Source organism: Oncorhynchus tshawytscha, linkage group LG10 (assembly GCF_018296145.1).
Source record: "Oncorhynchus tshawytscha isolate Ot180627B linkage group LG10, Otsh_v2.0, whole genome shotgun sequence".
Taxonomy (NCBI): domain Eukaryota; kingdom Metazoa; phylum Chordata; class Actinopteri; order Salmoniformes; family Salmonidae; genus Oncorhynchus; species Oncorhynchus tshawytscha.
The window spans coordinates 19,616,160-19,630,678 of record NC_056438.1 but is presented as its reverse complement, the minus strand read 5'-3'; the positions used below and the strand labels follow the sequence as shown (position 1 = coordinate 19,630,678).

The following is a 14,519-nucleotide window of genomic DNA, read 5'->3' as shown; positions in this document are numbered from 1 at the left end:
AGTAAACATTTATTGTGTCATTTTACAGGTGGTGCTGGTAACACCACTCATCCCAGGATTCCTAGCGGTGACGGCGGTGGTTCGGGAGGCACGGGTGGTGAGAACGGACCCCTTCCCCCCTCCAACGTGGCTGTCATCGCCGGCGCCGCAGGAGGCTCCGCCTTTCTCCTCCTGGTCACCGCGGTGATCTGCGTGGTGTGTTACCGGCGGCGACACGCCAAGCACTCGGAGTCCCACCACCCACCCCTGTCGCTGTCCTCCCTCACCAGCCCCAAGAGGCACGGCGGTGGGCATGGGGGCGGCCACGGGAGCGGGAATAACAACGGCTCGGAACCCAGTGACATCATCATCCCCCTGCGGACTTCGGACTCGGCGTACTGCCCTCACTACGAGAAGGTGAGCGGGGACTACGGCCACCCCGTCTACATCGTCCAGGAGATGCCCCCCCAGAGCCCAGCCAACATCTACTACAAAGTATGAAGGTCGTCACCATGACAACCTACAGTACCACCAACTACCACCCTTCCCTGTTCTATACAGTACAGTACCACTTACAACCTACCTACAATATACCCTGTTCTATACAGTACAGTACCACCTACAACCTACCTACAACATACCCTGTTCTATACAGTACAGTACCACCAACAACCTACCTACAATATACCCTGTTCTATACAGTACAGTACCACCTACAACCTACCTACAATATACCCTGTTCTATACAGTACAGTACCACCTACAACCTACCTACAACATACCCTGTTCTATACAGTACAGTACCACCAACATCCTACCTACAATATACCCTGTTCTATACAGTACAGTACCACCTACAACCTACCTACAATATACCCTGTTCTATACAGTACAGTACCACCTACAACCTACCTACAGTATACCCTGTTCTATACAGTACAGTACCACCTACAACCTACCTACAATATACCCTGTTCTATACAGTACAGTACCACCTACAACCGACCTACAATATACCCTGTTCTATACAGTACAGTACCACCTACAACCGACCTACAATATACCCTGTTCTATACAGTACTGTACCACCTACAACCTACCTACAATATACCCTGTTCTATACAGTACAGTACTACCTACAACCTACCTACAATATACCCTGTTCTATACAGTACAGTACCACCTACAACCTACCTACAATATACCCTGTTCTATACAGTACTGTACCGCCTACAACCTACCTACAACAGTCCCTCAATGACTTACTCCAAAAGCAGATGTTTAGGGCACTATACAGCATATGAACTGCCCTACCCAACCCCAGCCACAGCCACAGCCACAGCCACAAGTGTGTGTGTCTAGCTTACTGAAGAGGCCATCCTTCACGCCCACCACTCTTCACTCAACTGTGTCACTAAGCCAAGTGAAGGTTTAGTATATAACCCCCTACTGCCCCCCTCCCGGGCCCTTTAAAGAGGACAGCAATGACAAGTACTCTGGGCTACGACCCCTTTCTTTCTCACAGCGAATCGAAACCCCCCCATCCAGAGCTGAAGAGAAGAGTCCCTCCCTATACACCATGAGGACAAGTGTGAGAGAACACACACCAAGCTAGTGTGAGAGAACACACACTAGTAACGCCACAGCATGGCCTTATGGGACTCGGACCCTAGAAAACCTACAGTCCAACTACCAACCAACCAGAGAACTCTGTCTGTATCTCCAGTGCTGTGCTATAGCAGACCTATCGAGACTGGCCCCTGACTGGCCCTTGACTGGCCCCTGAGACAGACTGTGTCCCCTAATGTTAGTTTGTTTGTTTGTGTGTGTATGGTTTCTCATTGGACCAGGGGCCTCTGACTCTCTTGCCACGTGATCAGGCTCAGGTGCCAGAGGTCAGACCAATTGAGTCTTAGTGACATTCAGATTCTTGTATATTTTAATAACGTGTGTATGTGTGTGCTTGTGTATGTGGGACTAGGATAATAATTATGACACTGCTACACGTACAGGTGTGTGTGCAGTTAGTGTGCTTTAGTACAGCGAGTATGTGTGTGTTTTTGTGTGTGTGTGTGTGTGTGTGTGTGTGTGTGTGTGTGTGTGTGTGTGTGTGTGTGTGTGTGTGTGTGTGTGTGTGTGTGTGTGTGTGTGTGTGTGTGTATATGCCTGTATTTCTCTGTGTATACACTACGCGCGAGAGAACGTGCGTGTGTGTCTGTTCTTTAGACTTGTCTTAAAAACCAAAACTCAAAAAAAGTGAGCGAATATAGGAAGAATGTGAGATTTTTTTATCGCTATCAACACTTATAGATGATATATATATATGAATATCCAGTAAGTCATTTTTAGATGTCTTGTTTTCTATTGTTTTTCATTTTTATTCCTCCACTTGTAAAACTCCACTGTTACTGCTAGATATTGTTTATCCGCTGGTTTATTTTTTAGAAACATGACCTTATTTCTTTCCCCTTTGAGTTGTAAATTAATTGAATCCCTTTGTTTTTCTTTTCCTGGCGAACTGAGGTCTCTCCCTCTCTCTCTCATCGCCTCCTCCCTCCCTTCCTCCCTCCCTGTCTCCCTCTGGGCCTCCCACCCCTATGTATATTTTTATAGTTCTTGTAATATGCTGTAGTTTTGAAGTTTAGACCTCGTTTGTGGAAGTTGTTGAGGTAGAAACCATCTATGAATGTTTTTTTTTTCTTTCAAATGTCTTTGAACAACACAAGAAAAAGCAAAAGGGGGAAAATAAACGAGGGAAGGTTCCAAAATAAATGAAATGAAAAGCTAGAAGGTGAACCGGAGTCACTGGGAGAAAAGAGAAAAGGTTGAAAGGCTGAAAACAGAACTTCTGGTAAAAGACGGAGAGAAAAAACTGAAGAAGAGTTACACACTAAGAAAGAAAAAGAACGCGAGAACAGATGGAAGAAGAGGAGGAGGATAGGAGTTGAATTGAGGGATGAGAGAAGGATCCCTGGGAAGGACAGAGAGCGTGAAGCGATGACTGCGGCGAAGGATAGGAGTCTTTCCTTTAATGGAGTGCTGAGAAGGAGTGATGAACCCTGGGAGGAGGGAGGAGAGGAACGGACACGCAACTGAAATGGATTTCAGGGGGGAAACCTCACTGTGGAATAAGGAGGAGAGATTTCATCTCCCACACACACACACACACACACACACTGACAGATAGACAGACATACTCCCCTTTTACCTCGCAACAGTTTATATTTGAGACACACACTCTTTAAGCTGATTATAATGATAGACACTCTCTCTGCAGACACACTGATCCCTCTCACATTCTCTTTCACTGTCACACACACACACACACACACACACACACACACACACACACACACACACACACATATACATACATACATACATACATACAAAAGAATACGCTGATTTTACACACATACTGAGGACAAATACATACTGATTGCATTCAACACCACTACATCTCTGCCTCACACACACACACACACACACACACACACACACACACACACACACACTGACTGCTCTCATGTGGCTCCCTATTTTTCACACAGTCCTGGCTTTCTACCCATGATTAAGTCAACCTCTGTGTGTGACGGAAGGATGAAAAGATGTTTTGTCCTCCGTGTGTGTGTGTGTGTGTGTGTGTGTGTGTGTGTGTGTGTGTGTGTGTGTGTGTGTGTGTGTGTGTGTGTGTGTGTGTGTGTGTGTGTGTGTGTGTGTGTGTGTGTGTGTGTGTGTGTGTGTGTGTGTGTGTGCATGTGTATGGGTGTTTTTCCCTCAAACACAGCTCCTGTCAGTCTCACTATAAGCCTGTCTAATGATACCCGTTTTCACTTCCTTTTTCTAGAACAAAACATTTTTCAATGCCGTGTGATCAGTGATGTTGTACAGGCTAGCCGCTGTATTGTTGAGACAAGTGTTAGACCAACACAGCCGCAACAACCTTTGAATACATACGTACGTACTCACACAAAATACAAGACAATAGATACTGTGCCATATTTTGAAATATCCCTCATGCTCAACAGGGGTGTGTTTGTTCCAGAAGCTTCACTCAAAGTGTGTGTTATTCATGTGCCTGTTGGAGAAGCTTCATTTGGAAAATTGCTGTTAAATGTGTTACAATGACAACTGCTCTCTCTGTTTCATATCATTTGTATGCTGTGTTATCTGTTCACATTATACTTTTTGAACTTAGAAAGTGTTAAGAGAAATGGACAAAATCTGGGGAAAGTTTCTCCCCGGTCTGTGTGTACTCTACCATCATCTTGGTCTGTGTGTACTCTACCATCATCTTGGTCTGTGTGTACTCTACCATCATCTTGGTCTGTGTGTACTCTACCATCATCTTGGTCTGTGTGTACTCTACCATCATCTTGGTCTGTGTGTACTCTACCATCATCTTGGTCTGTGTGTACTCTACCATCATCTTGGTCTGTGTGTACTCTACCATCATCTTGGTCTGTGTGTACTCTTCCATCATCTTGGTCTGTGTGTACTCTACCATCATCTTGGTCTGTGTGTACTCTACCATCATCTTGGTCTGTGTGTACTCTACCATCATCTTGGTCTGTGTGTACTCTTCCATCATCTTGGTCTGTGTGTACTCTACCATCATCTTGGTCTGTGTGTACTCTACCATCATCTTGGTCTGTGTGTACTCTACCATCATCTTGGTCTGTGTGTACTCTACCATCATCTTGGTCTGTGTGTATGTATCTGTCCTGTCTACAGTACAAATAAACAACCAACAGGAATATACTTTCAAAAACAACCTCAAGCCAAATGACAAACTCTATTCTGGTGTCTGAATAAACTACAAACTCTATTCTGGTGTCTGAATAAACGACAAACTCTATTCTGGTGTCTGAATAAACTACAAACTCTATTCTGGTGTCTGAATAAACTACAAACTCTATTCTGGTGTCTAAATAAACTACAAACTCTATTCTGCTGTCTAAATAAACTACAAACTCTATTCTGCTGTCTAAATAAACTACAAACTCTATTCTGGTGTCTGAATAAACTACAAACTCTATTCTGGTGTCTGAATAAACTACAAACTCTATTCTGGTGTCTGAATAAACTACAAACTCTATTCTGGTGTCTGAATAAACTACAAACTCTATTCTGGTGTCTAAATAAACTACAAACTCTATTCTGCTGTCTAAATAAACTACAAACTCTATTCTGCTGTCTAAATAAACTACAAACTCTATTCTGGTGTCTGAATAAACTACAAACTCTATTCTGGTGTCTGAATAAACTACAAACTCTATTCTGCTGTCTAAATAAACTACAAACTCTATTCTGGTGTCTGAATAAACTACAAACTCTATTCTGGTGTCTGAATAAACTACAAACTCTATTCTGGTGTCTGAATAAACTACAAACTCTATTCTGGTGTCTGAATAAACTACAAACTCTATTCTGGTGTCTGAATTCTGGAATCATCCGACACTGAAATTACATTATTTGACCAAGGTGGCCACTGCCACAGAAATTAACACTTGAATTTTCTTTCTGGAACTTGTGGAGTTGCTACTCTGAAGAAATGGCTCCTTCGCTGAGTACAGGCGTCAATTCAACGTCTATGCCACGTTGGTTCAACGTAATTTCATTGAAATGACGTGGAAACAACATTGAATCAACCAGTGTGTGCCCAGTGGGTTTTGTCTGTCTCTTCTCCTCCTCCATCCCCCTCTCTTCTCTTTCTCTCTGGGAAGAAGCTCCCTCCAGGACTCAAAGCTCTAGCTTTTTAGTTTTCATGTCGGTCAGTGTTTATCTAGCAGGTTGTCTCTCTCTTTCACTGTTTGCTTTGGACTGTTCTCAATGTGCTTTTTCTCATGGACGCTAGCTAGATCCTCCTATCGAAAAGAGAGGTTTCCTGTTTTGTGAAAACGCACACCACCTCCTCCCTCACCCCTCTGATTATGTGTGGTGTGTGGTGTGTGTTTCTTTGTGCCAATAGCTAGCGAGGCGAGGCGAGAGAGAGCGAGTTGGCTCTTGTACGTGGCGTGTTGAGACTGTATTGGGACACTAATGTGTGAGATGGGTTTTGTGTCCCCCTCCCTCCCTCCCCTCCTCCCCCTCCCCCATCACTATGACCCCTCTCTACCTCCTCCTCTCCTCCTATACTCCAACACACCCCTACAGAGTCGGGAAAACTAGTACATTCCTGCTTTGGAAAAATGTTGATTAAAAAAATGTTTAAGCACCACTCTGATCTGGTTGTGAGTTCATTATTGTATGATTGTGTGTGTGTATGTGTGTGTGTGTGTGTGTGTGTGTGTGTGTGTGTGTGTGTGTGTGTGTGTGTGTGTGTGTGTGTGTGTGTGTGTGTGTGTGTGTGTGTGTGTGTGTGTGTGTGTGTGTGTTTGTGAGAAAGGGTTCATGTACTCTTGTGAGGCCCAGTCTCTCAGATGTAACCCTGTGGATAGACCCTGTCAGGTCTCTCTCCTTATCTCTCCTATAGGGGTTTGTCTCAGCAGGCATCCTTTCACTGTTCCTCTATATAAAGGTACCCATTCAGTCCACACACACACACTGTGTGATCAACCGGTTATCTACCCCAGCTTCGTTATTGTTGCTTGGCAACATATCGATATAAATGACGTCAGTTGTAACATATGCAGCTGTACCAACTTCCTTCCTCTCTATGTTTCCTCCCATTCTGTACCAACTTCCTTCCTCTCTCTGTTTCCTCCCATTTTGTACCAACTTCCTTCCACTCTCTGTTTCCTCCCATTCTGTACCAACTTTCTTCCTCTCTGTTTCCTCCCATTCTGTATCAACTTCCTCTTTCTGTTTCCTCCCATTCTGTATCAACTTCCTCTCTCTGTTTCCTCCCATTCTGTATCAACTTCCTTCTTCTGTTTCCTCCCATTCTGTATCAACTTCCTTATTCTGTTTCCTCCCATTCTGTACCAACTTCCTTCCTCTCTCTGTTTCCTCCCATTTTGTACCAACTTCCTTCCACTCTCTGTTTCCTCCCATTCTGTACCAACTTTCTTCCTCTCTGTTTCCTCCCATTCTGTATCAACTTCCTCTTTCTGTTTCCTCCCATTCTGTATCAACTTCCTCTCTCTGTTTCCTCCCATTCTGTATCAACTTCCTTCTTCTGTTTCCTCCCATTCTGTATCAACTTCCTTATTCTGTTTCCTCCCATTCTGTACCAACTTTCTTCTTCTGTTTCCTCCCATTCTGTATCAACTTCCTCTCTCTGTTTCCTCCCATTCTGTATCAACTTCCTTCTTCTGTTTCCTCCCATTCTGTATCAACTTCCTTCTTCTGTTTCCTCCCATTCTGTATCAACTTCCTCTCTCTGTTTCCTCCCATTCTGTATCAACTTCCTTCTTCTGTTTCCTCCCATTCTGTATCAACTTCCTTCTTCTGTTTCCTCCCATTCTGTACCAACTTTCTTCCTCTCTGTTTCCTCCCATTCTGTATCAACTTCCTCTTTCTGTTTCCTCCCATTCTGTATCAACTTCCTCTCTCTGTTTCCTCCCAATCTGTACCAACTTCCTCTCTCTGTTTCCTCCCATTCTGTACCAACTTCCTTTCTCTGTTTCCTCCCATTCTGTACCAACTTCCTCTCTCTGTTTCCACCCATTCTGTATCAACTTCCTTTCTCTATTTCCTCCCATTCTGTACCAACTTCCTTTCTCTGTTTCCTCCCATTCTGTACCAACTTCCTCTCTCTGTTTCCTCCCATTCTGTACCAACTTCCTTTCTCTGTTTCCTCCCATTCTGTACCAACTTCCTTTCTCTGTTTCCTCCCATTCTGTACCAACTTCCCCCTCTGTTTCCTCCCATTCTGTATCAACTTCCTTTCTGTATTTCCTCCCATTCTGTACCAGCTACCTTTCTCTGTTTCCTCCCATTCTGTACCAACTTCCTCTCTCTGTTTCCACCCATTCTGTACCAGCTACCTTTCTCTGTTTCCTCCCATTCTGTACCAACTTCCTCTCTCTGTTTCCTCCCATTCTGTACCAACTTCCTCTCTCTGTTTCCTCCCATTTTGTACCAACTTCCTTCCACTCTCTGTTTCCTCCCATTCTGTACCAACTTTCTTCCTCTCTGTTTCCTCCCATTCTGTATCAACTTCCTCTTTCTGTTTCCTCCCATTCTGTATCAACTTCCTCTCTCTGTTTCCTCCCATTCTGTATCAACTTCCTTCTTCTGTTTCCTCCCATTCTGTATCAACTTCCTTATTCTGTTTCCTCCCATTCTGTACCAACTTTCTTCTTCTGTTTCCTCCCATTCTGTATCAACTTCCTCTCTCTGTTTCCTCCCATTCTGTATCAACTTCCTTCTTCTGTTTCCTCCCATTCTGTATCAACTTCCTTCTTCTGTTTCCTCCCATTCTGTACCAACTTCCTTCTTCTGTTTCCTCCCATTCTGTACCAACTTTCTTCCTCTCTGTTCCCTCCCATTCTGTATCAACTTCCTCTTTCTGTTTCCTCCCATTCTGTATCAACTTCCTTTCTCTGTTTCCTCCCAATCTGTACCAACTTCCTCTCTCTGTTTCCTCCCATTATGTACCAACTTCCTTTCTCTGTTTCCTCCCATTCTGTACCAACTTCCTTTCTCTGTTTCCTCCCATTCTGTATCAACTTCCTTTCTCTATTTCCTCCCATTCTGTACCAACTTCCTTTCTCTGTTTCCTCCCATTCTGTACCAACTTCCTCTCTCTGTTTCCTCCCATTCTGTACCAACTTCCTTTCTCTGTTTCCTCCCATTCTGTACCAACTTCCTTTCTCTGTTTCCTCCCATTCTGTACCAACTTCCCCCTCTGTTTCCTCCCATTCTGTATCAACTTCCTTTCTGTATTTCCTCCCATTCTGTACCAGCTACCTTTCTCTGTTTCCTCCCATTCTGTACCAACTTCCTCTCTCTGTTTCCACCCATTCTGTACCAGCTACCTTTCTCTGTTTCCTCCCATTCTGTACCAACTTCCTCTCTCTGTTTCCTCCCATTCTGTACCAACTTCCTCTCTCTGTTTCCTCCCATTCTGTACCAGCTACCTTTCTCTGTTTCCTCCCATTCTGTACCAACTTCCTCTCTCTGTTTCCACCCATTCTGTATCAACTTCCTTTCTCTGTTTCCTCCCAATCTGTACCAACTTCCTCTCTCTGTTTCCTCCCATTATGTACCAACTTCCTTTCTCTGTTTCCTCCCATTCTGTACCAACTTCCTTTCTCTGTTTCCTCCCATTCTGTATCAACTTCCTTTCTCTATTTCCTCCCATTCTGTACCAACTTCCTTTCTCTGTTTCCTCCCATTCTGTACCAACTTCCTCTCTCTGTTTCCTCCCATTCTGTACCAACTTCCTTTCTCTGTTTCCTCCCATTCTGTACCAACTTCCTTTCTCTGTTTCCTCCCATTCTGTACCAACTTCCCCCTCTGTTTCCTCCCATTCTGTATCAACTTCCTTTCTGTATTTCCTCCCATTCTGTACCAGCTACCTTTCTCTGTTTCCTCCCATTCTGTACCAACTTCCTCTCTCTGTTTCCACCCATTCTGTACCAGCTACCTTTCTCTGTTTCCTCCCATTCTGTACCAACTTCCTCTCTCTGTTTCCTCCCATTCTGTACCAACTTCCTCTCTCTGTTTCCTCCCATTCTGTACCAGCTACCTTTCTCTGTTTCCTCCCATTCTGTACCAACTTCCTCTCTCTGTTTCCACCCATTCTGTACCAGCTACCTTTCTCTGTTTCCTCCCATTCTGTACCAACTTCCTCTCTCTGTTTCCTCCCCTTCTGTACCAGCTACCTTTCTCTGTTTCCTCCCATTCTGTACCAACTTCCTCTCTCTGTTTCCTCCCATTCTGTACCAGCTACCTTTCTCTCTTTATTCCCCTCTCATTTCTCTCCCTTCTCTCCTATATTCCCCTTTACCTTTCTCTCCGCCTCCCCTCTTTCTTTCTTTCCTTTTCTCCCTCTCCCCATCTTCTTCCTTCCTCCTTACATGCTCCGTTTGGCTCATTGCCATGGCAACTTTTGGCGTCTGGTAGCTCCAGCCGTTTTGATCCCAGACAGACACACACACACTCACCAAGGTGGCCTAGGGAGAGATGACCAGGCAGCTGCGACATACTGTTTGATCTGTGGCCTGTGAGTGGAGATTAGACACACACACCATCACACACAAAGAGTGTGGTATTTAACTAGGTAATGAGTCACTGACCATACCATGACAACCTAGGCTTAAAACTGTTATATTCTGTTGGCTTCCGCTAGCCGCTAAAACAGCTAATGTTAATGTATTCTTGTTAGCCTTTGAGTTAGCCTCTGTTAGCTTCTGCTAGCCACTAAAAGCTCATGTTAACGGCCACATTTGAGTGGTAAAGCTAAAGGAACCGACAGTAGACGAAAGTGGAGGAGTGAAGACAGAGGAAGTGCATCTGTGAAACCTGAAAGTCGGACAGTAATGTGGTTTCCCAACAGCAAGGCTCAGATCAACATGGCAGTGTTGCCATAGTTTTATAAACATTTTCTATATAATGTTGAAATGAACTGAATGAAATGTATATGACCCCCATATCATACACTCACATACTGAAATCATAGTGTAATATTATGCGTACATTGTACAATCACTTAGTGAGAGAGAGTCTCAAATATCTCATTCTATTTGTATATATCGACTGTACACATAAATCATGGCAAACTGGTTCTTTTTTCAGTCTTCTTTGGTTACATTCATGTGAGTCAATTAAAACACCCTAATGATTGGTTGCCAATAAAGCCTCCCTCAATGCAGGTGATGGCTACATGATGAAGTTGGTGAAGAGCGAAGTTCATGTTTTGTAAAGTTCAAGCAGTCGACATGTAGGCGCAGGTCTGACAATGTTGACTCCCATAAAACAACACACTTTGAAAGGCAGTGAGCAACGTTAGTCACCGACTTGACACAAGTGTTTTCCCATTAGCCCTGTAATGCATTAGCTTGCAATATATATTAGGATTTAAGTGCTGTTTAGTTGGACTCCTGTGGTCTTCTTATCATTTCATGGTAATCATTTCAGGGTAATCATTTCACGGTAATCATTACATGGTAATCATTTCATGGTAATCATTTTGCAGTAATCGTTTCATGGTAATCATTTCACGGTAATAATTTCATGGTAAACATTTCACAGTAATCATTTCACCTAATCATTTCATGGTAATCCTTTCATGGTAATCATTTCTCTGGTAATCTGTTCAAGTTCAATGCACCAAGTGGAATTTTAATGCTTTATGAGGATGATAGCTATGCAGCATGAACACACACACACACACACACACACACACTGCTCTCCCAGGCAAGACGGCTGAGCTTCCTCCAGCCTCTCAGAGGAAGTAAGCCTAACACCACGACTTCTCACTGTTACTTTCTTAGTCTGTGTGTGTGTCTGAGTGTCTCTGTATGTGTGTCGTCTCATCACTGTTACTTTATAACACCAGCTAAAAAAAATCACTTTAAGTAAAATCAATAGACAGATAATCCCCTAAATTAGATTTTGAAAAGCTTCGGCAGACACACACTCACTCACTCACACACACACACAAATCTTCGGCGGCAAGTTAAAACCCAAGGATTGGCCCACTTGACTTGCCGCTGAAACAATCGCGCTAAGACGTCGTTGCCATGGGGATAGGCGAAGGTCAACGATGGAGGGAGATGTTTTCTCGCTTCTCGGTAAATCATATAAAGGTACTCAAGAATCTGCATATCAAATCAAAGCGCCGGAGTGGGAAACATACGATTATGGCGGCTGAGTGATTAATATGCCAAGATTTTTGAAGGGCAAACAGAGAGAAGCAAGAGAGATGATAGGGGGCGAGCGATGAAGGGAGAGGGAGAGCAAGAGACATACAGAGAGAGCAATGTGAACGAGAAAGAGAGAGAGAGTGGGTGGCATCCACCTGACGGACAGGTGAACCCCGAAATGTCATGGTAAGAGTTGAGCAGAGAGACAGCCAGGGGTCAGAGGTCAAGCAGTGTGGTTGGATGGGATCTTTGTGACCCTCTGTGTTTACAAAGTACAGGCTGAGCTGGGGAAGGGACAGGTAATTACCATTCTCAGCTCTGCTGTCATCGTTCACTCACCTTGACACAGAGTTTAATTGTCTATCACGCTTTTTCGGTCTGTCTGTCAGGCCGTCAGACTGTCCGTCCGGCTGTCTTTCTGTGTCTCTCTTTTTCGTTCTCCCTCTCTCAATTCAATTCAAGGGGCTTTATTGGCATGGGAAACATATGTTTACATTGCCAAAGCAAGTGAAATGGTTAAACAAAAGTGAAATGAACAATGAAAAGTTAACAGTAATCATTACACAAGTTCGAAAATAATAAAAACATTTGAAATGTCATAATATGTCTATATACAGTGTTGTAAAGATGTACAAATAGTTAAAGTAAAAAAAGTGGAAATAAATAAACAGAAATATGCATTGTGTTCTTCACTGGTTTCCCTTTTCTTGTGGCAACAGGTCACAAATGTTGCTGCTGTGATGGTACACTGTTGTATTTCACCCAATAGATATGGGAGTTGATCAAAATTGGATTTGTTTTCTAATTCTTTGCAGTTCTGTGTAATCTGAGGGAAATATGTGTCTCTAATATGGTCAGACATTTGATAGGTTAGGAAGTGCAGATCAGTTTCCACCTCATTTTGTGGCCACCTTTCTCAATAGCAAGGCTATGCTCACTGAGTCTGCACATAGTCAAAGATTTCCTTAATTTTGGTTCAGTCACAGTGCTCAGGTATTCTGCAAAATAGCATTCTAGTTTGCTCTGTTTTTTTGTTAATTCTTTCCAATGTGTCAAGTAATTATCTTTTTGTTTCTCATGATTTGGTTGGGTCTAATTGTGTTGCTGTCCTGGGCCTCTGTGGGGTCTGTTTATGTTTGTGAACAGATCCCCAGGACCAGCTTGCTTAGGGGGCTCTTCTCCAGATTAATCTCTCTGTAGGTGATGGCTTTGTTATGGAAGGTTTGGGAATCGCTTCCTTTTAGGTGGTTGTAGAATTTAACGGCTCTTTTCTGGATTTTGATCATTAGCGGATATCGGCCTAATTCTGCTCTGCATGCATTATTTGGTGTTTTACGTTGTACACAGACAATATTTTTTGCAGATTTCTGCATGCAGAGTCTCAATTTGGTGTTTGTCCCATTTTATGAATTCTTGGTTGGTGAGCAGACCCCAGACCTCACAACCATGAAGGGCTATGGATTTTGTAACTTATTTGCCAGATCCTTATTGGTATGTCAAATTGTATGTTCCTTTTGATAGCATAGAAGGCCCTTATTGCCTTGTCTCTAAGATTGTTCACAGTTTTGTGGAAGTTACCTGTGGCTCTGAAGTTTAGGCTGAGGTGTGTATAGTTGTTTGTGTGCTCTAGGGCAACGGTGTCAAGATGGAATTTGTATTTGTGGTCCTGGCAACTGGACCTTTTTTGGTTTTGTCTTACTGAGATTTACTGTCAGGGCCCAGGTCTGAAAGAATCTGTGCAGAAGATCCAGGTGCTGCTGTAGGCCCTCCTTGGTTGGGGACAGAAGCATCAGATCATCAGCAAACAGTAGACATTTAACTTCAGATTCTAGTAGGGTGAGGCCGGTGCTGCAGATTGTTCTAGTGCCCTCACCAATTCGTTGATATATATGTTGAAGAGGGTGGGGCATAAGCTGCATCCCTGTCTCACCCCTCGGCCATGTGGGGTTAAAAATTGTGTGTTTTTTTGCCAATTTTAACCGCACACTTGTTGTTTGTGTACCTGGATTTTATAATATTGTATTTTTTTTCCCAACACCACTTTTCATAAATTTGTATAGCAGACCGTCATGCCAAATTGAGTCAAAAGCTTTTTTGAAGTCAAAAAGCATGAGAAGACATTGCCTTTGTTTTGGTTTCTTTGTTTGCCAATTAGGGTGTGGAGCGTGAATACATGGTCTGTTGTACGGTAATTTGGTTAAAAGCCAATTTGACATTTGCTCAGTAAATTGTTTTCACTGAGGAAAGTCTGCTGTTAATGATAATGCAGATGATTTTCCCAAGGTCGTTGTTGACGGATATCCCCTGGTAGTTATTGGTGTCAAATTTGTCTCCACTTTTGTGGATTGGGATTATCAGTCCTTGGTTCCAAATATCGGGGAAGTTGCCAGAGCTGAGGATGATGTTAAAGAGTTGACGTATACCCAATTGGAATTTGTGGTCTGTATATTTCATCATTTCATTTGCAATACCATCAACCCCACAGGCCTTTTTGGGTTGGAGGGTTTGTATTTTGTCCTGTAGTTCATTCAATGTAATTGGAGAATCCAGTGTGTTCTGGTAGTCTTTAATAGCTGATTCTAATATTTGTAGTTGATCATGTATATGTTTTGTTATAGAGCCAAAAGATTGGAGAAGTGGTTTATCCACACATCTCTGTTTTGGATAGATAACAGAACTCTTTGTGTTGCTGTTTGTTTAGCGTGTTCCAATTTTTCCAGAAGTTGGAGATTCTATGGATTCTTCAATTACATTGAGCTGATTTCTGACGTGCTGTTCCTTCTT

At 43.2% G+C, this 14,519-nt stretch overlaps 1 protein-coding gene across 1 annotated transcript in view; it reads left to right on the top strand.

Annotated features, from left to right (window-relative positions):
- Positions 1-5,422, top strand: part of LOC112237824 (ephrin-B2) — a 110,356-nt gene extending 104,934 nt beyond the window's left edge. The window contains exon 5 of the mRNA XM_042328294.1: positions 29-5,422. Within this exon, the coding sequence (XP_042184228.1) occupies positions 29-480 (452 nt within the window). The 3' untranslated portion in view covers positions 481-5,422. The remainder of the gene's footprint in view (positions 1-28) is intronic.
- Positions 5,423-14,519: the final 9,097 nt, after the last annotated feature.